The 27,618-nt window shown below is 37.4% G+C and overlaps 3 protein-coding genes across 3 annotated transcripts in view; 2 read left to right on the top strand and 1 right to left on the bottom strand.

Annotated features, from left to right (window-relative positions):
• The window catches only part of LOC107670936 (phosphatase and actin regulator 3-like), a 71,941-nt gene extending 55,027 nt beyond the window's left edge, over positions 1–16,914 (bottom strand). Inside the window, exon 1 of the mRNA XM_016463760.1 lies at positions 16,682–16,914. Within this exon, the coding sequence (XP_016319246.1) occupies positions 16,682–16,787 (106 nt within the window). The 5' untranslated portion in view covers positions 16,788–16,914. The remainder of the gene's footprint in view (positions 1–16,681) is intronic.
• Positions 16,915–18,180: 1,266 nt separating this feature from the next.
• LOC107670930 (acyl-coenzyme A thioesterase 8-like) lies at positions 18,181–20,956 on the top strand. Its single transcript, XM_016463751.1, has 6 exons — positions 18,181–18,319; positions 18,469–18,605; positions 18,785–19,010; positions 19,094–19,251; positions 20,354–20,545; positions 20,679–20,956. The coding sequence occupies exons 1-6, from the start codon at positions 18,189–18,191 to the stop codon at positions 20,792–20,794; spliced, it is 960 nt and encodes a 319-aa protein (XP_016319237.1). The 5' UTR covers positions 18,181–18,188; the 3' UTR covers positions 20,795–20,956.
• Positions 20,957–24,696: 3,740 nt separating this feature from the next.
• Positions 24,697–27,618, top strand: part of LOC107670934 (serine/arginine-rich splicing factor 6-like) — an 11,232-nt gene continuing 8,310 nt past the window's right edge. Inside the window, exon 1 of the mRNA XM_016463758.1 lies at positions 24,697–24,912. Within this exon, the coding sequence (XP_016319244.1) occupies positions 24,806–24,912 (107 nt within the window). The 5' untranslated portion in view covers positions 24,697–24,805. The remainder of the gene's footprint in view (positions 24,913–27,618) is intronic.

Below are 27,618 nucleotides of genomic sequence, written 5' to 3'. Positions count from 1 at the left end.
TCCTCTCGTTGATAGCAGAGGAGCGGATCCAGCGAGAGCTTGATGGGGCGACGCGGAATGAAAACGTTTTTTTTTAGGAGTCGTGGTAGTAGAGGCGGCGCAACTATAACCACATGTGAATAATCCCGCCCACTCTAAAGCGGTACTGAACTGCAGTGGAAACGCAAACCGTGCCGAGCCGAGTCGTACCACGCAGTGAAAAAGCGCCATAGGTCTGCGCACTGGAAGTGATCTGTTAATTCTGCTAAACTTCAATTACTAAAACTAAAACTGAAACTAAACTATATAAAAACGAAATAGAAATTTGTTCACAAAATAAAAACTAAACTAAAACTAACAAAATGATTATTGAAACTAATACAAATGAAACTAAATTTTATTGCAAATTTGAAAACGATATTAAAATAAAACGAATTTAAAAATGCAAAACTATAATAACCTTGCATGGGAGAGTTCCAAGGCAAAAGCCACTACTGACCAAAAAGAACACAAAGGTTCGTCTCTCACATTTGCCAAAAAAATATTTTGATTATCCCCAAGACCTATTTAGCAGTTAAACTAACAATCACACTCTCTGGGGATGTGCAGATGTCTTAAAGAGTTGCCAGACTCAGCAGAGGAAGATAAGGAATACTCTCAGTTCTCGTTAGGAAACTAAAGGAAACTCTCTATTTAATTACAGCACAACTGAGATGTACACCGCTGGCAGGTGACGACTGACCATGAACAAAATCTATCCAGAGTGTAGAAATGTAAGTGTAGATGATATGGAAGAAAAATAATGCCATGTCTTTGAAACAAAAAAAAACAGCGTCGAGTAAAACAGCATTATAATCTCCTTTGTGGTAGAGAAAGCTGCTTGTAGGCTACGGGAAACAGCAAAGATGTTTAATTAAACATACACACAATCAGCTTTTCCACTACTGAATTTTAACTATGAAAATGTGTGTGAAATATTTTGAATTGAAATATTCACAGCTTAAATAAACAGCCTAAAAATGCAAGCCCTGGAAATACAATGCATTAAAATGCAAGCACTGTTAATGCAATGCATTATTTTTTCAGTTAGTGCTATTCAACGTTTTTTTTGTTTCAAAGACATATGGCATTATTTTTCTTCCATAATATGAATCAAGAATTATGTAAGTGCCATATGCATTTGAGATCCAATCAACAGCCACATTTACATGGACTCACTTTTTATTTCCATCAGAATGAAATCATTCCGACTGATGAATCTGAACACGTGAACGCTAAATTAAAAAGAATTGGGTTGATGTGCACATATATATGTCACAAGCTTCAGATCAGATTTAATCTTTGGACATGCACACACTGCACGAATATACAGAGTTTCCCGCTGTTCTTGCATGCCAACCATCCTTCTTCTCTTTGTTTTAATACGTCTCTGTTGCTAGTCTAGTCAAAAATAGCTAATCCAAAACAGGTTCAAATGTTGCCTTTCAAAACTCTTGTTTACAGCCAAAACAAGAGTAGAAAATAATAATGCCTGGATTCACAACATTAGCCGTGCCAGCGTAGACAGTTTGAAGCCAAAGTCTACTAGCCTTGCCAATGCACAATGTCTGTTTTCAAATATTTTAGTGACTGGCTGAAAGTATTTAATTTTTATATATTTTTTTACTTGTTTTAATTGCATCAGCTTGCGTCATGCATATAATGGCATTGTCTCATCAATCAGCTAACTTTATAAAAGCCATAGTGGTCAACCATACACTTGTGAAAAAGAAGTGAACTTAGCATTTGTAGTGTGTGCCTCACATCTTTAGAGTACGTTAAAAATGCACTTGAAGATAATGTATTAATGAAATAAAAGGTCTCTTGTTTACGTAAAGAGAGACACTTTCATGAATATTGTTTCTTAACACTTTAGTACACCAAATAGACTTTAAAGGTGTGCTTTGTAATAAAGTAAAATTTAAGGTTTTACCTTAAAATACATTTTAAATCACGTTTCAATAATCTTTTATTTTGCTTTAATGAAGTACACTGATTTTGATGTGTTGACTAACATACTAAAGCATGTGTAAAGTACTTGATTATAATTTCAGCTCTAGAATCTAGTGTGTTATTCAATATTACAATTAAAGTTATTTTACATGTACTAAATTGCAGCTTCATCATGTGTTCATCAAATGTCTAACTACAAATATATTTAAATACATTAGACATTGAAGTATATTGTAGTTTACTGCAATTGCTTGTGAATACATTCAGCAGTACACTTTAACCATACGTCAAAGACAATATAATTATGAATTTACATATGCACTTAAGTGTAATGTAAGTCCTAAAACACTCTTTTTATTTGCATTTAATATAAATTTCAACAGATACATTTTCAATCAAATGTAAATAACATTCAGTTAAGTGTCCAAAAACATTACATTCAGTTTGCACTTAAGTATATCCTTTTTTAAGTGGATTATTTCCATAATAAACGTGACCCTGGAGCAAAAAAGCAGTCTTAAGTCGCTGGGGTATATTTGTAGCCAAAAGCCAAAAAAACATTGTATGGGTCAAAATTAATGATTTTTCTTTTATGCGATAAATCATTAGGATATTAAGTAAAGATCATGTTCCATGAAGATATTTTGTAAATTTCCTACCATAAATATATGAAAACTTAATTTTTGATTAGTAATATGCATTGCTAAGAACTTCATTTGGACAACTTTAAAGATGATTTTCTCAATATTTAGATTTTTTTGCACCCTCAGATTCTAGATTTTCAAATAGTTGTATCTCGGCCAAATATTGTCCTATCCTAACAAACCATACATCAATGGAAAGATTATTTATTCAGCTTTCATATGATGTATAAATCTCAATTTCGAAAAATTGACCCTTATGACTGGTTTTGTGCTCCAGGGTCACAAATAATCTTTTTAAAAGTATGCAGAAGTGTACTTCTTTTTCACAAGAGTAATCAAGTTTGAAAATATTTACTCTGTAAAACAGTCTGAAAGCATAATCCAGCAACAGTGGATTTTGCTATTGCCTAGAAGGATGAAAATCCATAATGAATATGGGTAATCCTGATAGTTGAGACCATAAAAATGGCTTATATATACGTTGTTGTCTAAATTAGAGTGCAATCACAGGGGACTGACGATCCTGACTCATGACCTCTCTGAGTGTGTTGTTTTTCTCTCAATCCCTCGTTCTCACGCTTCCTTTGATGTGTGGGTGAGCGGCAGCTACATCCGTCCTGCTGGGCATCAGCATGCTGCCCTAATTACCGCCCAAAATGAGGGAAAAGCTCTCCGTTCCACATGCAGAACATCCTGCATTTTTATGCTGTATGGCTTAACAGATTCATTATGATTTTTTTTTTTTTCTATGATTGGCATGTTGAGATCTAGGCAACATATATCATTTAGGAGGCGTCTCATATAGCAAGATGCATGTCATACAGTTAGAGGAGGATCAGGTGGGCGTGTTTTTTCAATGTGCATATTTTGGTGTTATTCAGTTCTGCAAGCATTTAGGTCAATGCGTGAATCATTCATAAAAGACACTTGGAGCAGTCAGGAGTGCATGGATGGCGGCTCTTAACTACACTCCCTTAGGGCCATTTCAGATTAGCATGGCAAGGAAATAATAACGCAAAACATAGGATTGAACGACATATGGGGCTCCCTGTGGAGGTCAGTAAACCCAACCCCCAGCCCTTATGGGATATTCTGTGGTTCACAACTGGTCTGAATTCAGGACACAATACAGGGACAAAATTGTAAACAAAGATACCCTTAAAATGAGACTCTAGTGAATGAATGAATTCAAGAATAGTAGAACAATAGTGATGTCCAATTATTTATTTATTTATTACCTTTTTTTTAAATCAGATCTTTAATAAATCAGATTCATAAAACTATAGTCTGTATTATTTGTTCATGAAATCGACTTATCTGGTCCTCTAGTTCATTGCCGTGGTTATCAGCTCACTGGAGATCTTCAATTTCAAGTCTGTTCATCACAACAATCCATCATATGACTTTGGAAGAATTGGAATATAGTGCATATAGCGTACAAGTCATATAGACTACTTTTAGTCCTTATTGGGGTGCTTTTGCATCCATTTTGGGAGCTTGAAGACTTTAGTCCCCATTACATGGAAACGAGTGACTAGTATAAAGAAACTACTTTTTTTATGTTCCACCCAATAAAGTAAAATACATTTGTTCATGGCTTTTGAGGATGAGGCCATGTCAGGCGATCAGCCCATGTTGGCATCTGTCTAACTTGGCTCACTTCTATCTGACAGATGAATTTGTGCCAGAATACTGCAGTTTGAATGAATGCACAGTCCTCAACATCAACAACAGAAGATATCAAACGCATTTTCTCCTCCCTTTTGTGATAAGCCCGTTTATTTTCTCTCCTGATTCAGACCAGACCACTTTTACACTGGAGGAAGCGTTATTATGGATAGAGGACTCATATTATACCTGCTATAAGTTCATAACAAATCCATCTTAATGATGGTAATTGATGGACTGGATTGGTGTGGATTACTGTTATGTTTTTCTCAGCTGTTTGGACTCTAATTCTGATGGCACCCATTCACTGTAATGCTAAGTTCCTCCAAATCTGTTCCCATGAACAAACAAACTCGTCTACATCTTGGACGGCCTGAGGGTGAGGACATTTTTAGCAAATTTTCATTTTGGGGTGAATTATTTCTTTAATAGAACGGATCGGCACACCACTTTTCCATCATAACCCACTGTTCTGGTTTGTTTTGCATCCTTTGATTTATACTGATTGGTGTGCATCCAAAGAAAAGAGTAGTTGCGTTACATGCCAGTTTTTCGTTTCTCAAGAGCTGCTGGCGTTTGAGCTAATCTGCTCTCTGGCGGCGTGTGCAAAATGTCGATTTAATGAAGTGTGGAGCGTCTTGAGTGATGGCTACAGTTCATAATCTCTCTGCTCTCTCAAGCATGCTTTAGCGAGCTGGTCAGTGCAAAAACAAACACTCCCGCGTTCTCTTTCAAGCTCCAGCTAGCTTCAAGCAGAGATCCTGCCTTCCAATGTCAATCATCCAAAGCATCCAAAGGGAGTGAGGCATGTCAGAGCCCTGGGATTTGATGAGTGGTGCTCATCTCGGGAAGTCAGGGAAATCTCTGCATGGCACGGAGTGAGAGGGGAACCGGAGAAGTCAGTAATAGGAGTTTGACTACAAGGGTGTGTATTCAGGTTTACAAATGCTGCTGTCAGCGTGACAGATTACAACTATTCCAGAGCGAACTCAGTGGAGAATAGAGCCCTGAATGAGCTCACAGTGTGATGCAGCAAAAAACACTGCACCTAAAGCTCGGACTTTCAACAGTCATTTACTCTATGAAGACCAAACGAATAATCAAATTTCTGATCATATTTAAATGATGGAAAACTTCTTAAAATTCTAGTATTTTAGGATTAGTATTGGCTAACCACAATTTGAGGATATTTCTGTTCTGCTGGTTTGATTTTATTTATTTCAGGAGTGCAGCATATAGATGAGCTGAAGCTAAAGGTTCGTTCATACTAAGAACGATAACTATATCAATAGTTAATAGTTACCACACAGATGTCAGATGGATTAGAATCAATAGTAATAGAATGAAAAACTATAAATAAAACTATAAATAATATAACAAATTAACTATTTAATAAATAGTATTAGGGATGTCTGACAAGTAATATAAAAATATCAAAAGGAATTTTATGAGAAACATCATTTGATCGTTGAGATAAATTTTGGTGAACATAACTTTTTTATGAATAGTTAGTTCAATAAGAAAATGTGTCAGTGGAGTGACTGTTTATTTTTGTTCACTTTTAATTAGGTGAAACAAAATGTAACACCACTCAATAAAGAAGATCCCAGGCAATCCTAAATGACATTTATTTTAAAAAATATTTACCATGATCTTGGCACATTAATAAAAGCACAGTAAGTTTAATGCAATATTAATCAAGTTTTTGATATATCATGTTTTTGTGAAATTCTACACACACACACACACACACACACACACAACATGGTGTGGGATTACTTTGTAACAATTTTCACTCAGAGATGTCTAATACATTTCACAACTAATTACAAAGAAACAGCAAGTAACACATTTATTTAAACATGAAATCAGAAAGACTGAAATTGTATTTTCTTGTAAAACATACTCCAATAATCTTGACAACTTTGAAAAATCCTTTTAAAAATTAGAATTGAATTTTAGAATTTTAGAATTTTAGAATTATATAGTGACCCAGCTCTAATGCCGCATTTCAACACTGGTCCTGTATGGCTCTTTCCCTCAAAGCTCTGTGCATACAGTGAAACTGAAGGTCGCATGAGACTGATGGGTCATTGCTGACCTTGGGCAGAACTTTCCCAAAGCGCAGCCCACCGTAACCCCTGCTGTCGGCCAGGTGGCCACCTAACAATTGCCTCGACATCGTGACACTGGATGAGAACCAAACACGCTTGTAATCCCCTCACAAGCTACCAGAACTGCCTTATTCCTCAGAAGTCTGAGCATACAGTCTTGTTTTGAGATGCACTAAGGACTTCTATGGGTTCCCACAGTGTAAACAAACTCGATTAATTGTTGTCTCAGCAGTGCTGAGACTTCCACAGAGGCTGTGAAGAAATGCTGTACTCCTGCAGATCCATTTGGCAGGGCCTCTCGTCTCTTAACCTCCCTCTTTAGCACCATTTTCTCAGTCCTCAGGGGAACAGGCAGGCAGGTGCCTTTTTTTAGACCTCCTTGTTTTTCCGACACTTCCCAGAGTGTCTCAAATAATGTCACAGGACTCTCATTTATTATGTCCCTTCTATACACAGCTTTAATAAGAACAGAGGTCAGAACATATTATAATGCATACAGGACAATGAATGCAGAGTCCTTGCAGTAAAGTCATTATCACAAATTACACCCAGACAGGGTGATCAGGATGCCGATGCGATGTGAGGATGACTTATAACATCCTGAAGGGGTTCATGCACATGGTTAATTACCCCCCCCCCCCCCCAAAAAAAATAAATAAATAAATAAATGCATGGATTTGAGTCTAATTGGGAGTCAATTCATTTTCTTTAATTTTTTTAAAGCTCCACCCTTATTTCCTGCTGCTACTAAATGATAGAAATTATATTTAGCTGAGCTGTGAGTTTGCAGTCTGGATAGAATGCGATGAGAGAGAAAATACTAGACTGTGTGAAACAATAAAAAGACAATAGCCAAAAATACATCTTTCTATTGTGTTATTCTCTCTGGTTGCATGCAACAACAACAAAAATACAGCAAGCGTAGACCAATTTGCCAAAGTGTCCGAAATGGTTATTTGTAATGGATCAGTCAAACAGTTTCAGGAATCGTTACAGGGATAGTTCACCCAAAAATGAAAATTAGCCCATGATTTACTCACCCTCAAGCCATCCTAGGTCTATATGACTTTCTTCTTTCAGACGAATATAATCAGAGTTATATTTTAAAATATCTTGGCTCTTCCAAGCTTTATAATGGCAGTGAATGGTGGTCAAGATTTTGAAGCAAAATAAAGAGCATCTATCCATCATAAAAAGTATTCCACGCGGCTCGGGGGGGTTAATAAAGGATGATGTCTCTTATGTCCCACTGGTTAGGTTTAGGGAAATTCTAAAAATTCATATGAAATTGTCATCTCATTAAATAGTTGCGTTTCCCTTGAGATTGGGTTAGTGGAACTGGAATCTGAACCTGATTTGCTTAATTTCTTAAGATTCCCATTACCAAACCGGTAAGTTGTCACCATGGACTACATTTCCCACAAGCCCCCTACCTGGAACTAATTACACGCACACCTGTTCTCCATTAGGAGCACTATAAAGGCTGCTCTCTCACACATACTCACTGCGAAGTATTGTTTGCTACTGCTACTTACCTAGCGTTTCTTTGTATTCCTGTTTAGTCTGTTCCTGTGTTTTGACCCTTGGCTTTTTCTGTTACTTTATGACTTCTTGCTGCCTGCCCCGACCCACTGCCTGTGTTTGGATTACTCTTTTGACTTGCCCTCCTGTTACTGTTCACTGGTGATTGACCCTTGCCTGTGTTTGACTATGCTGATACAATAAAGCTGCATTTGGATCCGACCCTGCCTTCACGCCTCCCTCGTTACTATTCCAGTCATCCCAAAATTCACAGAATGGAGACTAAAACCAGGAAATGTGTTATGCAAATTATGCAAAGTTCACATTTATGATCAAGCTAAAGAAACAAACAACAGCTGATCAGGCCCACATAAAATCTGTGTGTGCATGCAGAACTCCACAGAAAGCTCCTCAGAATTCAGCAGAATTAGAACGCAGCTCATTCACAATTCCCTCTCCCTTGCATGTTCAATATTTAATTGTTTGGACTGATTTGATTATACTTTCAGATGGTTTGAAAGAAATGGAGCAGTCAAGAGGTCTGTAATAGCTCTGCCATGGGTTTTGTCCTCAACCTCAACAATAGTGCAGTACAGGCAAGACTCTTTGAAGAGCTCATCCTGCAAGCTCTGGATTAATCACTGCTCTGAATATTCACTGCAAAAATCCTACACTGGCTAAATATAGATGCCTGATTAATAAAACATGAATACAAACGAGGTGTGTGTGTGGGGGGGGGTCTTTATCTAATAGTCCAAAAAACTGGAACATTTAAGAGTCTTATCCAATGAAAATAAGAGAGAATCATGGGTAAAAAGTGGGGTAGTCTTTGATGTACAAGCAAAACTGATCCAATAGGTTCCTGTCGATTAGAGGAGGAGGCTAATCCAGATCAAGACACCCTGAAGCGACTGGAGGACAAAGAGACTGATCTGCAAAGATTCATACTGATCTGTGACCAGCTCCCGCATCCCAAACACCAACCATTTGCAAAAACCAAACAGGTCTAAGATCAGTACGGAGAAAAAATGTCAGATTTTTACACTTTCTGAAGAAAACATGAGTGGTGCCTGTTCTTGCAAAAATTTCCACTGCAATGCTAAAATATTTGCCAGGGGTTTACTGTATGGTTTTCCCAAGTTGTTCTGAGTTGTTCTGAGTGTTTTAGTGTGTTGCTATGTGGAAGTCAGCATCACCCTGATTCCCTCAACAAAACCCAAAGGAAACCCAACCAACAATTTTGGATTTGTTGGATTTTTGGATTACTGCAGAAAATAAGGTCTGTGAGCAACAAAAGTTTATTATTCTTTCATGTTTTGTTCATCATGATAATCTTCACAAATGAACACAACTTTTTTATGAATTTTGAAGCCTAAATACAATCGGCATTAGTAAAAAGCTAAACATAGACTGTAAAAAAAAACTACACGTTGTGTGACTTCCACCACTGAATTTCCAACAGCTGTTTGTATCTTCAGTGTTGGGGAAAGTTACTTTTAAAAGTAATGCATTGCAATATTATGTTACTCCATAAAAACAGTAACTACTTGTGTTACTTAGTTACTTCTTATGGAAAGTAATGCGTTACTTTTGCATTACTTTTTGTCACCTGGGCTGAGCTTGCTTGTTTGTTTTTGTAACAAAAAACCCAAAAGTTATATTTTTGGCAACTGTAAGAGCCCTGTCACACCAAAAGTGAAATGAAAAAGCCTCAGGCTGAAGGAAGTACCTGTGTAACTTATTTGAAAAATTAATAATTCGTTGTAATTTGAAAAGTAACATGTTACTTTAGTTGCTTAAAAAAAAAATCTGAATAAATAACTTGCTTAATAAATAATGCATTACCCCCAACACTGTCAGTCTTTTCATTTTCCCTGAAAGTTTGAGTTAGAATAATTTGCAAAAATTAGATTATACAAAGATCACAATCAAAGTGCACACATCCAGCAGGCCAATAGCTCAATGTGGGTGCTCAACAACAAACTGTGTCAACCAGGAAGAGCAAAGTTGGCACATCACAGCTCCAAAAGTAGAAAAATATTTAGTTATGTTATTAAGTAAAATAAATACATAAATACATATTTTTCTGCTTTTGGAGCTGTGGTGTGCCAAGTTTGATCTTCCTGGTTAAAAAGGAGAATATAAACACAAGGCTGTGAAAGCAACTTGTGAGTAGATGAATTTACCTGTTCTTTGCGATGACATTTAATGCCACCATTAAACTCTGTATTTAGACAACGATTCATCGACAAGTAGGTCTAGTGGTGGACCAACAAGGTTCAAGAAGCCACAAAAGGCAAAGAAGGCAGAGTTCAAGTGGTGGCGTGTCTTGTGGGTGACCAACGACTGGCAAGAGTACCGATGACTTAAAACGATTGCAAAGAAGGCCACTCTTAAAAATAAAGGTGCTTCACGATGCCATAGAAGAACCTTTTTGTCTAAATGGTTCCATAAAGAACCTTTAACATCTGAAGAACCTTTCTGTTTCACAAAAGGTTCTTTGTGGCGAAAAAAGGTTCTTCAGATTATAAAAAGGTAAGAAAGAAATGGTTCTTTAAAGAACCTTTGACTACTGAATGGTTCTTTGTGGAACCAAAAATGGTTCTTCTATGGCATCGCTTGAAGAACCTTTTGACGCACCTTTATTTTTAAGAGTGTATACCAAACTCTATGCCACTCCCATTGGATTGATTGACACGCCTGAAGGAGCCAGCTGAATCTACAAACCAATCACAAGCTGATCAGCCCTGCTGAGGTCAAGCTTGCCATCAAAAGGATAAAAAACAGAAAATCCCCCAGACCTGACAACATTCCTGCCGAGGCATGGAAGCTAGTCGGACACAGAGGTGACAAAGTCCTTTCTCAACTGTTCAACAAGACCATCAACGAGGGTATGATTCCCTCAGTGTGGGCTGCTAGTGTTACCATACCGATCTGGAAAAGCACCCGGCCGATCCGCCTGCTCTGCCACACCATGAAGATATTTGAGCACGTAATTGACGCCCATCTCCAGAAAATTGTCTCCATCAGTCCCAATCAGTGTGGATTTGTTAGAGGAAGCAGGACTATAGGAGACAGTGTGATGTCATGTGACTGTGGGAAAATGTGGGAGTGTCATAAATTATTTGATAATTACAGCACCTGTTGTGGGAAGGGTTGGCAAGAAGGAAGGGTGCAAACGTAATGTATGTTTGACGTGTCACAAATTATTCCCGCATTCAGCTCCTGCGGCTTTGGTTGGCTTTTAGGCCGCTACAAGGACTACTGGTGCGATCTACACCATCAGGCTGCTGCTGGAGAGGCACCAGGAGAAGAACCAGCCAGTACACAAGGGCTTCCTTCCTCAGCCTCGAGAAGGCATTCAATCGCGTGCCCCGTGACCTCATCTGGCACTCTCACGGCGCCCCGAAGAGTGCGTACGTTGGATCCAGCTCCTCTACGCCAACACCATCAGCGTCGTCCGATGCCCAGCTGGCCTCTTTGAAGGGTTCCCGATCACCGTCGGTGTGCACCAGGGATCCGCCTTCTCCCCGCTCCTGTTCATCCTTTGTATGGACATGGCCATGGCAGACATCCAGGTGCCTCAGCCCTGGTCACATCTATTCGCCGATGATATTTTTCAAGCTGACGAATCCCGTTGTGGGCTTGAACATCAAGTGCAAGTTCGGAGTGAGTGGCTGGACATGCACGAAATGCACCTCAACATCAAGAAGACTGAGTACATGGAGTGCGCGCCCCAGACCGACGGAACAATGAGAGTAAAGCCCAAGACACACTGCACAATTTTCGGCTGTCCCAGATGAAAGACTGGCATCGTGAAACAATCTTGGCAATTTCTGTGATCGTGGCTCCTAATCGGTGGTCCTATGTCGTACAGTGGTCATGGTCTTGCGACTAAAGATACTACGATAATTTTTTGACAGTGTCAGAAATTCAGCATGATGATTGCACAGTGTGTTTGCTGATACCCACGTTTACTGACCAGCCAATAAAAATGCGACATGAAATCAACGCAACATGGCGCTAAAACATAAAACTGCTTACCTCAAACTCTTTTTTCTTCTTCTTTCGCCGCTTCCACTTTTTTTCAGCATACATAAAACCTTCAACTGCCAAAGTGTGATTCATCATGCTCTTTTTGTTTACCACTAGCGCATGCTGATGGCATTTTATTCTTCTATAGAAATGTGCGTCGTAGCCTACGGACAGTGCTGTATAAAGTACCTGAAAGCCATACTCAAGTAAAAGTACAGATATCCTACCAGAAAATGACTTTGGTAGAAGTTGAAGTCACCGTTTAGAATATTACTTGAGTAAAAGTCTTAAAGTATGTGATATTTATTGTACTTAAGTACGAAAAGTATTTTATAAATCTTAAACGTACTTAAGTATTGAAAGTAAAAGTACAAGTAAATGCAAATAAATATATATATAAAATGTTCATACACAGCTTGAGTAGCAAGATTGTGTTCGGTTTTAACTCTTTCTTCCATTTTGCATTTTTGGGAAGAATAAGAAGCACTTCATCCGGTACTTAGTGTCTTTCATTCCAACATAAGAAAACATTTCTGGAATCTGCATTTGAAATAGAATTTAGATGTATTTACACAGTTTAATATAGGCCTATTCCAGAGGGGACATGGATGACATGATTTTAAACGCATCATTATGCAGAAAATATAAGCAGAGATCTCAGCATGAAAGACCCGCGACTGGCAGATCAATGAGCTACTTCTTTTCTCTCCAGTACGGTAGGAAGTTAAATTAAATGAAATGTGGAGGATGTTAACTGCGACAAGATGATTGACAGGGTACGTGTAACAGGTGCGACAGAGCGGTCCTTTAAAGACGCAGTTGTGTGACGTGATAGTATGTCCCAAAGCTTGCCTACTCTTCTACTACACACTCAAAAGTGTGTACTTTTTCAGGATGTTAAGGATGTTAACTGTGACAAGATGATTGACAGGCCAGTTTACAGTGACAGGGTGCGTGTAACAGAGCGGTCCGTTAAAGACACAGTTGTGTGACGTGATAGTATGTCCCAAAGCTTGCCTACTCTTCTACTACACACTCAAAAGTGTGTACTTTTTCTTCACCAAAAGAGTACATACTTTAAGGGCGTAGTATAAGTAGGCACATTGAGACGCAGCAAGAGTTAATGAGTGAATCACTGAATCATTTATTCAACCGATTCGGTCAAAAACTGATTCATTCAATAAGTAGAAACAAAGCATTTGACTGTGTTAACGAGTGATTCACTGAATCATTTATTCAACCGATTCGTTCATAAAGCTGATTCATTCAATAAGTAAACACCGTCCATTGCCCAGAGACGCAAAACAGTGCTGTGATCTTTGTTTGGAACTATTTTCGTTAGCAAAATTTAGCAAAAACAAGCAATATTATGTCTAAAATGTAAGTCACATTGCTTTACTGAACTTGTATAAAATGATTATTAAATATGTTCATGCTGATATCTGCAGAAAAACGGTATTCTTTGTGTGATATTAGATTAAGTTAACGTTGGCTGAAATATAAAAACTCAAGTAAAGTACAGATACTCCCAGAATATACTTACGTACTGTAACGAAGTATTATTACTTCGTTACATTACACCACTGCCTACGGATCAATAGATTTCATCATCGTACAGTCTGCATGCATGTCGTACCCAAGTTTATTAGACCCATGTCGCACAGTGTGAGTTGCAATGATCTTATAGCATTGCAAAAATCATGCAGTGTGTAGAAGGCTTTAGAGGGCAGCCACTGAACAAGGTCACTGAATTTAAATATCTCGGTTCGCTCATCAGGAGCGACGGTGACTCACAAGGGAGTTATTTTATGTCGTAGAATAAAGTGTGAAAATATCTTGAGCTTGTGTGAACCACAGACTTTAACCAAAAACCCATGGTGCTAAAATGCGAACCCATTTCTGGGTTTTGGCCTACAACAATACATCATCCCTGTAGCTCTATATTACATGCACAAATATGACATTACCCAGATAATCAATTCGAGACAAGTGAATGTCAGTTGAAATTACAGTTCATGGACCATATGAAGTGTTGCTTCGGCAGCCGATGAGTCAGTCTCTACATCCTATCCAGTGAACAATACACAGCTACAAGTTTAAAAGACCCTTCAGTGGCTTGCTGCTGCCCACCACAGTGTGGAGGAAGGGCTCATAATACTCAACAATACTGCGCTGACTGGTTGGGAGAACGTGTGACTAAGGGGTCAATGGTTAGCTAGTGTGGGCTACATCTGTGCAGACATATTCCCTCTTCAACCCTAAACAATCTGTTCGACCATTCAGCTCGGCATCTCTGTCTGTTTGGACTGTAATACGTAAATGTGGCCCAAACATGCATGCATGTGCTGCACAGCTGATGCTCTCTAGTTAGGAAAGCGTTCCTCCTGTACCGTATCTGTTTATGTATGTCTTTTCGAATGAGGGCTTTTGGCTCTGTTTCTCAAGTGCAGGCTCAAGAGGCGACATCAAAGCCGCAGTGGGTGTGCAGCTGGGATGAAAGGCTTGGTCCTCACCAGTGAAAGAGACGAGAAAGCTTGGCCAGTGGCATCACTGCCATGTCGCATTTTGTTATGCAGCATGCTGCCAATATTTTGATGTGCACTGAGATGTGATTATATGGACTGATGTGTCTTTTAAGAGAATAAATCTTCTCATAATTTGAAAAAGCACATATTGTCCAGTACGTTTGGTCTTGGTCTTGTTGAGTCACTACGGATAAATTGTATGGTCTGTGCTGACTGGTGAATATGATCTGCTCTGAATCATCCTTTTCTTGACATGGACTCAACCTACTCATGGCCTGGCCTGGACTCAGTCTTGAATGAGCTTTTCTCCGCTACAACACTGAGCATCACTGAGCTGTCTGTCCAATATGTGTGACTCTTGTTAGTATGGTCATGTGGTGTATTCAAGCCCTCCTGGGAACTTTTACGAGTATTTTACGAGTATTTTATGAGAAGTATTCATGAGTTTGGAAGTCATTTTGGTCGGAGCAAGATGGTGATGTACCTTTTCTACCAAAAATTAAGCTTAAAATAATGAATAATGAATAAAGAATGTGCATCAGGAGTGTTTTTGCTTCACAGTAACTTCTTTTACATTAGTACAAACTGCACTTTTTAAAAGCATGTTATCCTTACATGTGTTAAGAAACATAGTCATGAAAGTGTACTTGTGAAAGCGGCGTTTTAAGTACATTTTAACTGTATGCACTTATTTAGCACTACAGTTGCACAACAAGGTGGTAATGCTAAGTTATGTAATGTAAGTTATGAGTTATGTAATCAGATTACTTTTTCAAGTAACTAGTAAAATAGTGCATAACTTTTAAATTTACAATAAAATATCTGAGTTACAAATAAGTAATTTAAGTTACATTTATTCTCCTATCCCCATGTTATTAAGAGAGTTTTATATTTTTAATTTTTTTTATTAAAAATAAATAAGCAAGCCCAGCTCAGGTGACAAAAAGTAATGGAAAAGTAATGCATTACTTTCCATAAAAAGTAACAAAGTAATGCAATTAGTTACTTTTTATGGAGTAATGCAATATTGTAATGCATTACTTCAAAAAACAAAACAAAAAAAAACTTCCCCAAACCATGGTTAAGTTACATCAACTCCACATAATAAACCACAAGCAACATAAAACCCTCAAACAAACATACCTGTATTAGTTACAGGAGGATATATATAGGGTTTTTTGGACTAGTAGCTACATACGCTGATTATATCGCAGTATCCAGTACTCTAACATACCACATCATTTGGGAAAGTGTGCATCAGTTAAGTAAGCAACTATGTAAACCTGTATTATGCCATTGATATGTTACTGGGCTGGTGTGATTAGCTCCAAATCCAAGGATAAACATTCACCACCTGTCTGTGTCCAAACAAAGAGCTTTTAACACATTTCAATCACTACTCCCACATTAGCCTTCCAGGGTGAGGGAGTTTCCACATGCTAATGGAAAGCGATGCAGGTTAGAAATAATAATATCACAAACCTCAGAGATAAACACAGCCGAATAAATGTTTATTGCGGCAGATACGATTGCATTTTCACCGCTACAGAACTACAAACTGTGCATTCATTCAGAACTGCTTATACTAACAGCTGCTTTCTCACATACCCCTACAAACGAAAATGAGTATTTTGGCACTCAACAGCTGTATGATTGGAAAGGATCCAATCCAGATATCTCAGCTAATTGTATTTATCCCCTCTAATGAAGCCATTACAAACACTTTGCTACAACTTGAAGTAATGGAGGCTCATCCTTCATTCAGTCATCCAGGATGAATCACAATCTAGTGCATAGTACTCAATGCAACTAAAGGTCAGTAAAATCACAGCTGTAATTAATAGCGTGTGCTGCTGGGCAAATGCAGAGGACACTGAAGGCAAAAAGACTGGGCGAACATGCTGCTTTTAACGTCTAAATACTAAAACGAGCTCATCATGCTGGACATTTCAGGATGTGCAACCCAAAGCATCCATCAGTCATGGGGAAGCCCGTGCAGGCGTCACAGCAGCATCAGCACCAGCACCGAACACAGCTAGGATGAACAGCACAGTCTATACATGCCACTGATGCATTTCATCAACAACTAACATCAGTGGGCAATGCATCAGTGTTTCTCGATAATCCCTCCGCCATGGTCAAATCAGATATCTCTGCGGTAAAGAGACACGGTTTTGCTGCACATGGCGTCTGTATCACTCACCTGTGCTGTTCGTATAAACGACACGAGTGTCGGTGAGGATGCTCGGGTCACTGTGAGATCTTCCTCTCTGCACAACGCAATCTTCTGATCCATCCGACGTGGCCATGGAGATGAGAGCAGACGGTAGAACACAGAGAAGCCGATCTGCGTGTGTGGATATGAGCAGCGAGTGGATGTGATTCAGTTTGACAGCAGCAGCAGCAGCGCTGGAGGAGGAGAGCAGTGCGCGTGCCTTGCGTGTGCTGATGATGCCTGAGGCGCATCTGGCCACGAGATCGGGGGGTTTCACTTGCATTCATTAGCATTGTTATTAATTTGATGACATGAGTGGTTTTAATGTGTGGACGAACATCAAGTCGTGTTTGTGTCTTTTTGCGTCGTCATATGTCATGCAATCATGACAAGTGTTACAGTGATTTGTCAGAGGAATTAAAAAATAGTTAGCCTGTGTCGCCCTCTTGTGGGCTCTTTATGATAGTGGCGGAGGAGCCACACAGACGTCTTTCACCAGCCTTTGGAGCGACAGAATCCATCAGATCAGACTGACTCAGAAATGTTTGGGCAGATTAAAGTCAGAGATTTTTACATTTTCTCCTCCCACCAAAACACGACACGCAAAGGCAACATATTGTGGGAAAGAGAGACTCATATAGGCCTATTTATCGCATTCTTTTTTTTTAGCTAACGCTTCCCATTAAATTATAAACATATTTCCGATTGCTGAACATTCAAAACGTCCAGTTTTTAGTGGTTTAAGAATATATTTCTTGGTTATGCAAATGTTATAGGCCTAGGAAACGGTAAAGTTCCATTATATAATTTTGCAAACATTTTTGAATGTTCTCTACAACTAGTTCTGAAACTAGTAGTATCGTTTAAACGTTAGATGTCCAAGCAAACAAACAAACAATAAATAAATAACCCTTCCACGAACGATGTAGGCTATAATAATGCTTTTGTGAACGATAATGAAGATAGCTAGCCTATCTTTGAACAAATGTTCTATTAATGTTACTGGAACGTTTGTTCATAACTTTAAAAGAACCTTTACAGAATAGTATGTAAAACAAATATTGTATAAACATTAAATATATATATATATTTTAAACATATAGCTATATCACACACTATTTAGCTAGTTCTACATATTATAAAGATTCAGAAGATTTAAGGACACAGTATATTGTAAAATTACAAAGGTAATCTTTTTTTCACATGCATTTGACCAACAGATGTCCTCCGACCACAAGTTCGAAACAGTGAATCATGGTTCAATTGATTCAATAATTCAGAAGGATTCATTCCTCCCATTACTAATGCAATTTTTTCCATTTATATGCACCAATATAGAAATACGTAGCATTATTTACCAAAATATTTCACTACAACATTTAAAGAATGTAACACGCCACGTGAACCTTTCTGCGCGAATGAATCGTTTAGGGGTTTTGAATCGCTTCGGAATCGGAAGAGATCCGCCCTCCACACAGATACAGATACAGTAAAGATGGCTGAACGCGGTAGTGAATCTCGAGTTGATATTGTAGCGAACCATGTGTCTAAAGGTGAAGCTGACCTCAGAAGTGTTCTGGTTACAAGTGTTTTGAATTTAGACAAGCTCGACACCGACCTGTACAGGTAAACAAATCAAAATATAATGACTATATTTAATATTAGAGTTGTATTAGCACCACAATACAACAGGAATCTGAATGAGTCATTTCGCTTAGTATTGAAAGCCTTTCCACACACACTAACAAAAAGTGCCATGATTTTCTGTCTCACAGAGGGACACATCACTGGGTTCCTCGCACTAAACGCCTGTTCGGGGGCCAGATTGTTGGACAGGCTCTTGTAGCTGCAGCCGATTCTGTCAGTGAGCATCTCTTTGCCCATTCACTGCACTGCTACTTTGTGAGAGCAGGTACATTCTCTAATTACGTATAGGCTTATGCATATGGAAAGTGTGGTTTTTCCTTTTTTGAGAAGGGTATTCCTGCACATGCATACAAAAAAATAAATGAAATATAGAAACGCGGTCCTGCCTTCGGTTGTGCAGGAACATACTACTGGGCTTTTTTTCTCAAGCATTGTGTGTTCCAGGGGACCCAAAGGTGCCTGTGCTGTACCAGGTGGAAAGGACTCGGGATGGCCGCAGTTTCTGTGTGCGATCTGTCAAAGCTATTCAGCACGGACAGCCCATACTGATCTGTCAGGCGTCGTTTCACATGCAGCAGCCGAGTCCACTGGAGCATCAGTTCAGCATGCCCTCGGTCCCTCCGCCAGACACGCTGCTCACCGTAGAGGAGCTCATTCAGCGCTACCTCAGGTCTCAGCCAAAACAGCGTGTTTGCCATGGTGCATCGTTTTAAATGGTGCGCTTTTACACTTGATTTTCGTTTTGTTTTACAGCGATCCAAACCTGGCAGACAATACACGACAGGGTCTGAATAAAATTCTTGCTGATGAAGTTCCTATAGAGATCAAGCCAGTCAACCCACCTGATTTTTACAGGCGTGTTGCCATGGAACCAAAGAAATTATTCTGGGTGCGAGCAAGAGGGCATATAGGTATAACGAGCATGTCATCCAGCCATTTCTTTACAGTAAAAATCGCTTATAATTAGGGTTGCAAAGAGGTGGAAACTTCCCAAAAATCCCTGGAATATTCCAAAAAAAATCCTGGAAAGTTTCCAGAATTTCTGGAATGTTTCCGAAATTTAATGGAAATTTTCCACCTTTTTTGCAACCATGCTTATATTGATGCCATGTGCAATATAATTAAGATGCTGTGAGAGGTTCAAATGAAAGTTGCGAGATTGTTTTTCTTTTCAAATGGATGAACCTCAAATAATTTTTTCCTCGTTCAGGGTTCCCGCAGTCTAGAAAAAAAATGAAAATACCAGGGATTCCCTTGTGAAAAAGAAGTACACTTCCGCACACTTTTTATGGAAATAATACACTTTAAAAGAATATACTTAAGTGCAAGCCGAATGTAATGTTTTCGGGAACTTAGTTGCATTTTAATTAGAATTAAATGAGAATGTATCATAGTTCAAATTTATATCAAATGCAGTTAGTTACAATTTAGAGTGCTTTTTCACTTTAGAAGGATTTCATTTGATTATTTTTATTAAAAGCTTTTATGGTAAACTAAAATATATTTTAATGTAATTCCTATCAAAATTTGTATGCCATTTATTTAAATATATTTATAATTACATATTAGATGTGATGATTTTCAAATGTACACTTAAATATATTTAATTATTTAAAGTTCCCTACAATTGCACATTCAATACAGTTAAGCACACTTCTTCTTTTTCATGAGGGTTTTTAAACTGCATGCCAAAAACAGAAGTGGAATTTAATTAAATCTTTACAGAAATCTTGACAAATCCTATTGTGAATAAACATTTGTTTTGGCTACATTTTGCTCTGAAATATTGGGAGTGCAATCTTTAAAATGATAATTTATCTTATCTAAATTATCTTATATAATTACTTTATCTAAAAATCTCAGTCATGTATTAAGTGGTGTACAATCAGATGAACAGCCATTATTGTAAGACAAAATCCTGATCACCCTCGTGTGTTCATTTTAGATAATGAGCAGCTGACTCTATGTTACTTATTTAACATTTCATAATTTTTGCATTGTGTCATGTCTCAGGACCTGGTGATATGAAACTGCACTGCTGTGTGGCAGCGTACGTATCGGACTACTCTTTCCTGGGCACGGCCCTGTTACCTCACCCGAATCACAGGGCCCAGTTTTCCGCCTCGCTGGATCATGCCATGTGGTTTCACAGCACATTCAGAGCAGACGAGTGGATGCTGTATGAATGCGAAAGCCCGTGGTCAGGTCAGCAGTTTATGCAAGTTTATGGAGTTCTTTAGGAACGAACATGTGCCTGATGACTTGTCTAGGATGGTATATGATAAAACGAATAACTTGTGATCTGTGAATATTTTAATATACCTTTATTTCCTATCAGGAGGGAGCAGAGGCTTCGTCCAGGGCCGCTTGTGGAGGCAGGATGGCGTTCTCGCAGCTTCCTGCGCACAAGAGGGAGTGATACGAGGGAAGACTGTTTCTCAGAGTAAATTATAGAGGATTCAAAATATATTACTAAATAGTATCAGATTCTTGAGATGCCTTACAATTAGTGCTGTCAAATTATTAATCGCATCCAAAATAGTAGTTTTGCTTAAGCTGCGTCTGAAAGCCTATTTATTAAGCATATATAAATACACACACATGCATTTAAGAAAAATATATTGTTTATATATTAAATATATTTATATATAATATAAATTATATGAATATAAATCCATACATATATATATATATATATACTGTATGTGTATTTATACATAAATATACTATATAAACTACATAAAACTTATTTTGGATGCGATTAATTGGGATTAATCGGTTGACAGCACTACTTACAATAGTTTTTTTGTTTATTTGTCATAATTATTACAACGCACAATCAATGTCAAGATTGCATTTGGTCTGCAGTGCTATAGAATATGGCAGTATATGAAATAACAACACTTTATGATTTTCTTTTTTGTCCCTTATGCTAAACTGAATTAGATTAATCCTGTTTAAAAGTGTACATCATAAATGAGGAAATGTCTTTGCAAATGAGTGTATATTTAACAATGGGATTTAGCATCTTCTTTTTTGCATTTTTGTTTAGTTATGACCAAAACACTTGAAGTCTTGCATGACAAACTCCAGTTATACAGCGATTGTACATTTACAGGCACTTTAATTATTTATATCATTATTTATAATTATTATCAATAAACATAACAATCTGAGGTTGTGTTGTACGTTTTGTTTCTTTGTTTGTTTGTTTGTTTTTTGTGTGTGTGTTGTTCATTTGTTTGTTTTTTTGTGTGTGTTGTACGTTTGTTTTTTTGTGTGTGTGTGTTGTACATTTGTTAGTTTTTTGTGTTTGTGTGTTGTACGTTTGTTTGTTTTTGACGTTTGTTTGTGTTTGTGTTTGTGTGTTGTACGGTTTTTTGTTTGTTTGTTTTTTGTGTTTGTGTGTTGTACGGTTTTTTGTTTGTTTGTTTTTTGTGTTTGTGTGTTGTACGTTTGTTTGTTTTTTGAGTGCGTGAGTTGTACGTTTGTTGTTCGCAAAATCATTGGGGTAATAAGATTTTATTTTGTCATGGGACTCGCCGTGCAGGAGGTGTCGCTCTTTTATTCGGTCAAAATTTCAATGGATCAGTTATTGATTTATTTTGTCTTCGTCAGAAGGAAGATGGTTAATGGTTGTGATACAAATGGATGAATCTTATTTTATCTTAGTTAATGTATATGGTTTTAATAGATCTCTTATGTCAGAGATTTCTTTGCTTGTTCTTGAAAAACGGCACGAGTTCCCCTCTGCTTACTTGATTCTTGGAGGAGATTTCAGTGAAGCCCCTGATTATTCTGAAGACCGATATCCTCCAAGAAAATGTCAAAATACGGTCATTTCTGTCGATCTCTAGATTTGATTGATGCATTCAGATTTCTGTATCCTTGTTCCACCTCATTTACAAACTCAAAAATCTCGCATTGATTTATGGCTAGTCTCTGTTTCTTTGATTTCATCTTTGTCTCTTGTAATCCTTCACCACTAACTGATCATTGTGGTATTGATTTAATATTGAAGCCAAAAAATTCTAGAACCTATAACCCTGGCTGCTGGAAATGAAACTGTTCCCTGCTTCTTAATGATTCTTACGGCGCAGCTATAAAAAAAAAAATCAATGATATCAAAACAAGGACAGATGTATCTTTTATTGCCAAATGGGAGCTCCTTAAATTTGAGTGCAGAAAATGATCAATTTATTTGAGTAAAAAACTTAAATATGCAAAATAAAATATAAATATGCAGTTTTACTTAAGCATATTTCTGATCTTTTAAATAAACAGCTCTCAGAAGAAGATCAAAACAGGCTATTTTCTTTACAAGAGGAATTCAATTCCTTGTATCTTGAAAAAGCAACGGGAGCTTTTGTAAGATCTAGAGCCAAATGGCTTGAATTTGGCGAAAAAAATTCAGCTTGCTTCTTTAATCTTGAAAAACAACATGGACGAAAAAGGTCAATTCACTCCCTTCAAATTGATGGCTCTATTTCCTCTTGTAAAACTCGGATATCTCAATTTGTTTTTAATTTTTTTTAAATGATACTCTTCTGCGTTTGATAATCTTGTGGCTGATTCCTTTTCTTGATAAAGTAACTCCCTTTATTCCTCAAATCTCGGGACGTAATAAATCAGTTTGTGATGTTCCACTTATGCCTTTTGAATTGTATAAGGTTTTCTGGGATCACATTAAGGACTTGCTTTTTGAGGCTTTAAAAGAATGCATAGATCAAGGAGAACTAACCACCTCTATGAAACAAGGTTTAATCGTTTTAATTCAAAAGCCAAACAAAGACATTCTTAATTTAGATAACTGGAGACCTATATCTCTCCTTAATAGAGATGATAAGATTCTGGCAGCCGTGTATGCAAATCGTCTTAAACAATGTCTAGAAGAAGTACTTTCAGAAACACAGTCTGGTTTTATGAAAAATCGACATGTTTCCAATAATATTCGCCTTATTTTAGATTTATTCGATTATTCTGATTTGGTTAGTAATGATGCTCTTATTCTTTTTTTGAATTTTTAAAAAGCATTTGACACCGTTGAACATAATTTTATTTTTAAAGCTTTAGTTAATTTGGGGTTTGGTAATAATTTTATTTGTGTTGTTAAACCTTTATACAATGATATTAATAGCTGTGTTTCTCTTTCCAATGGCACTTCTCCAAGATTTTATGTTATTAGACAGGGATGTCCCATTTCTCCCTTTTTGTTTTTACTCGCTGCAGGAATATTGAATCTGTATGTAGTTAATTTCACTGGTTTAGAAGGAATTCAAATTGGAGAGGAAAAATTAATCATAACTTCATAAGTCAATTGGCTGATGATACATGCATTTTTTTTTAAAGAATCAATGTCAAGTAAATTTGATAATTCTCAGTCTAAATGATTTTTCCAAAGCCTCTGGATTAGTAGTTAATACTAAAACAGTGAAATAATGTTTATCCATGATTCTGCAGTGACCTCTGTTGATGGAATTTTAGTAGAGGATGTTGTTAAATACCTTGGTGTTTAAATCTGTAAATCAGCCCAAGAAAGAATTTCTAAATTAAATTAGATTCTGCCAGACGTATATTCAGTTTGTGGTTACAAAGAGATCTTACAATTTATGGCAGAATTTTGAAGGTGTTTCACGCTTTATTTATCCTTCTATACGCCTTTATATTGATTCTAACACTTGTAAATCTATTGACTCTCTTCATTTTAAATTAAGGTGGAACACATCAAAAAAATCCCTAACACAGTCATAATCAAAGGGACGGCTGAATGTGTTAGATGTTTTTATTAATAAATATGGCATAAATGTTTCAAAATGGGACTATACTGTTCTTACAAATTCCATTCGTCCTAAGTTGTTCTTTTTAATGAAGTCTTCTAAAATATATTGTAATTTTAGTTTAATTATCCCTCAACTATTTATTCAAGGGGTTAATATTATGGATAATAAGTGCACAAACGCATTTTTTAGAAACTTTGTTATTGCTAATAATGCTTCATCTTTTAAAGCTTATGGAAATGTTAATTTTCAGAAGGCATGGACAGTGCCAAACTAATTTTTGTTTAATAATAAAATAAAAGAAGTTCATTTTAAAATGATTCATCATTATTACCCCTGCAGCAAATATTTAAGTAAATTCATACAAAATCTTTCTCCACTCTGCTCTTTTTGCCAAGAAGAGGAAGAATCTCTCTCACATTTATTCTATTTCTGTCGTTATACGAAACAATTCTGGCTTCAAATTTCCCCATATGTTCTTGTTGTAATGTTAATCTGTTTCTTTCTGATATTGCTGTTTAAAAAAAAAAAAAGTTTGTTCGCGTGGAGACCGTGGCACGCCGGAAGTGACGTCTCAAACGCGGCCGTTAAACGGTTTGTAACCGCTAGGTGGCCATTCCGCGGAGCCCGATAGCGTTTAAAGCTGCGAGGGTTCGTGTGTTTGGTTATTATTTACTAAACTTCAACCATGCCGCGAGTGTACATCGGCAGGCTGAGCCATCATGTGCGAGAGAAGGACATACAGCGGTTTTTCGGCGGCTACGGGAAGCTTTTAGAGATCGATCTGAAGAACGGGTGAGTTTTATTAATGCGAGGCCGCGGCCTCATAATGACAACAGCTCTACATGTTCAATGCATTTTGTTGTAAAAAAATAAATATACTATTTGATAATGCATTGAAGAAATCACGCGCGATGGGATGCGTTTTAAATGCTTCATGTGGTGACTGGTTAGTTGTATTCCTCTAAGTTAGTCGAGGTTCTTACCGCGTGTTCAAAATGGCGGAGGGTTTGTTGTGCACAGCGCTTGAGCTTCTTTCATACGACCAGATGGTATTTATTAAAGCTTTTAACTTGGTCCGTGATTCTGAGACACAATATATCATTCCGAAGGGTGATCGTTTATGTAAGAGTTGGTCGACTAGTTAATACAGACACTAAACCAAGTTAGCAGCGCTGACCTAAATTCGCAAACGCTACAGCGACGCATCGGTGTTGGTGTGTCGGGCGCATTATTTCTTCCACACTTAGTCGATGTATTTATAAATGCACATTTTGGATACGTCTTGTGCTATTTCTCCATTATGTAGAATGGGGCCCGTGCAATTTCTGTATGCGTGAAATACCCGGATGACCCCACTACATCTGCCAGAATGCACAGCGTTTGTTCTGCCAACATGGCGCTCGACACCGAGCAGTGTAATGCAAGTTAAACCGTATTGAACAAAGCACTAATGCGAGTACATAAAATCAACTTTTTTTAAATTTTTATTTAGGCTACTTACCAAAATCTGTCAATTCAAATACAACTAGACAAATCAATTGGATTAAAAAAACACACGCACACACTACTGTGTATACATGAATTTATTAGTGCTGTCAAACGATTAATCGCATCAAAAATAAAAGTTGTTGTTTACATGCTGTGTGTACTGTGTATATTTATTGCATGTGTGCAGCATCTTTGTTTGGATCATGATTAAAATGCAGTGGTTGCCTCTAATTTTAAATGGAAAGAGCACAGACAAAGCCTTAGTTTGTTTATATGAAGATATTTATTTTATTTGGAAATGTACAGTATTTTGAACAAGCAATAATAAAAGGACACATTTAATTTATAATTTGTCTTAAATCTCATTTTGTTAAAAAAAAAATCGTGAATCGAATCGTGAGTTGAGTGAATCGTTACTAGAGCCCGACAGATATGGGTGTTTTGGGGGCCGATACCGATGTTAGGGAGTAAAAAAGACAGATACCGATATATCGGCCGATATTCTTTGTGTAGGCTATATTATAGTACAGTATAGTCAAAAGTTTGGACACTTCCCATTCGTGTGTCCAAACTTTTGACTGGTACTGTATATAGAATACAGTATATAGCCTACATAAACAGAATATATACATAAACACATTTTTTGCAATAACTCAAATGTGATCAAACACTTATAATGATGTGACAAACATAGGCCTATGTAATGGAGGCAGGGTATTTAACAATTTAAACTTTATTATTCAAAGTGAGTCTGACATCAGTGCACTTAACGGTAAACTTCACTTCACTTATTATAAGTAACTTAACACAAATAGAACAAAATATATATAACCTGAATTAAGAAATTAAACAAGGTAACTGTGTAGGGCAAGCAAGATACTGCCAAACCAACAGGGGCAGGTTTATGCAGGAAGCACAGCTTTTCCAAATATAAACATCTAAAATGAATAAATAATAATGACGAATAAGATGTTTTTTCACAAACTGTTATGTATTTTCTGGTAATCCAAAAACATGCAGGACATTCGTATTTAAATCGTCTTTTTGCAGTTTAATATTCACAGTCTATATATATGTACTGACCTGTTTATTTATTCATCAAAGATAAGACAAATTCCATGAAATTCCGCATTATACAGTAAATTCCGTTTTTATGACTGGAGCAAACGAATATAAGCTCATTGTGAGAGTAAAAGGGGACATTGATGTTTATTTACTTGGCATTGTGTCTCTCCAACTAGGTGACAACGTAGCGTTAAATCACCATTCAACAGACTCAAGCCTCCACCGCACTGCCGTCTATTGGACTGCAGACGCCGGCCAAAGCATAGCTTATTTATTCAAATCAGCTGGGGAAATGCAGAACAATGGAAAATCAATCAATAGCCTGACAGAATTCTTAATCTTCATATAACGTTAGCCAACATATTAAAACACAAGTCAAAAACAATAGGAAGGTTTATCAAGAAATAGCATTAAAACGGCTTTTAAAAACATACTTCGTGTAGGCTATATTGTCTAAAAGCAAAACATTGCAACAATGCCCATTTTACTTACTCAGACTATGCGTTATTTGTTCAGTGAAATTATCAACGTGGTCTGGTGAAAGACGGGACCTGAGGCGATTGACAGTAAAATTCCTGCATTTGAAAAAACGCGCTTAAAATGATGGTAATTTGAATGATAAAATCATGTTTTTGTTTTTCTTTTCTTTTTCTGTCGTGTAATCGACTGTTGTTTTCAGTGTCAACTAGTAGGAGCTGTACCGATTAGTCAACTAGACCCGCACATCCCTAGTCTGCGCCGCAACAGAACGCGACAAAGCGCCCGTTGAAAATCATTTGAACTTCTGTCAGCACGTCATAAATAGAACGAGGCATCAGTTTACTGAATCCGGTGTAGACAACATAATGGGTTCTATTCTACACCGGACGCGAGCGGCGCGATGTGATGTGACCGATGTGGTAAGCATGAGTTCTGGGCCGCGGCGCGGCCGGTAAACACCAGCAT

This window comes from Sinocyclocheilus anshuiensis, unplaced genomic scaffold (genome assembly GCF_001515605.1).
Source record: "Sinocyclocheilus anshuiensis isolate Anshui unplaced genomic scaffold, SAMN03320099.WGS_v1.1 scaffold1503, whole genome shotgun sequence".
NCBI lineage: Eukaryota > Metazoa > Chordata > Actinopteri > Cypriniformes > Cyprinidae > Sinocyclocheilus > Sinocyclocheilus anshuiensis.
The sequence above is the reverse complement of the archived record's forward strand: the minus strand, read 5'-3'. Positions and strand labels throughout refer to the sequence as shown.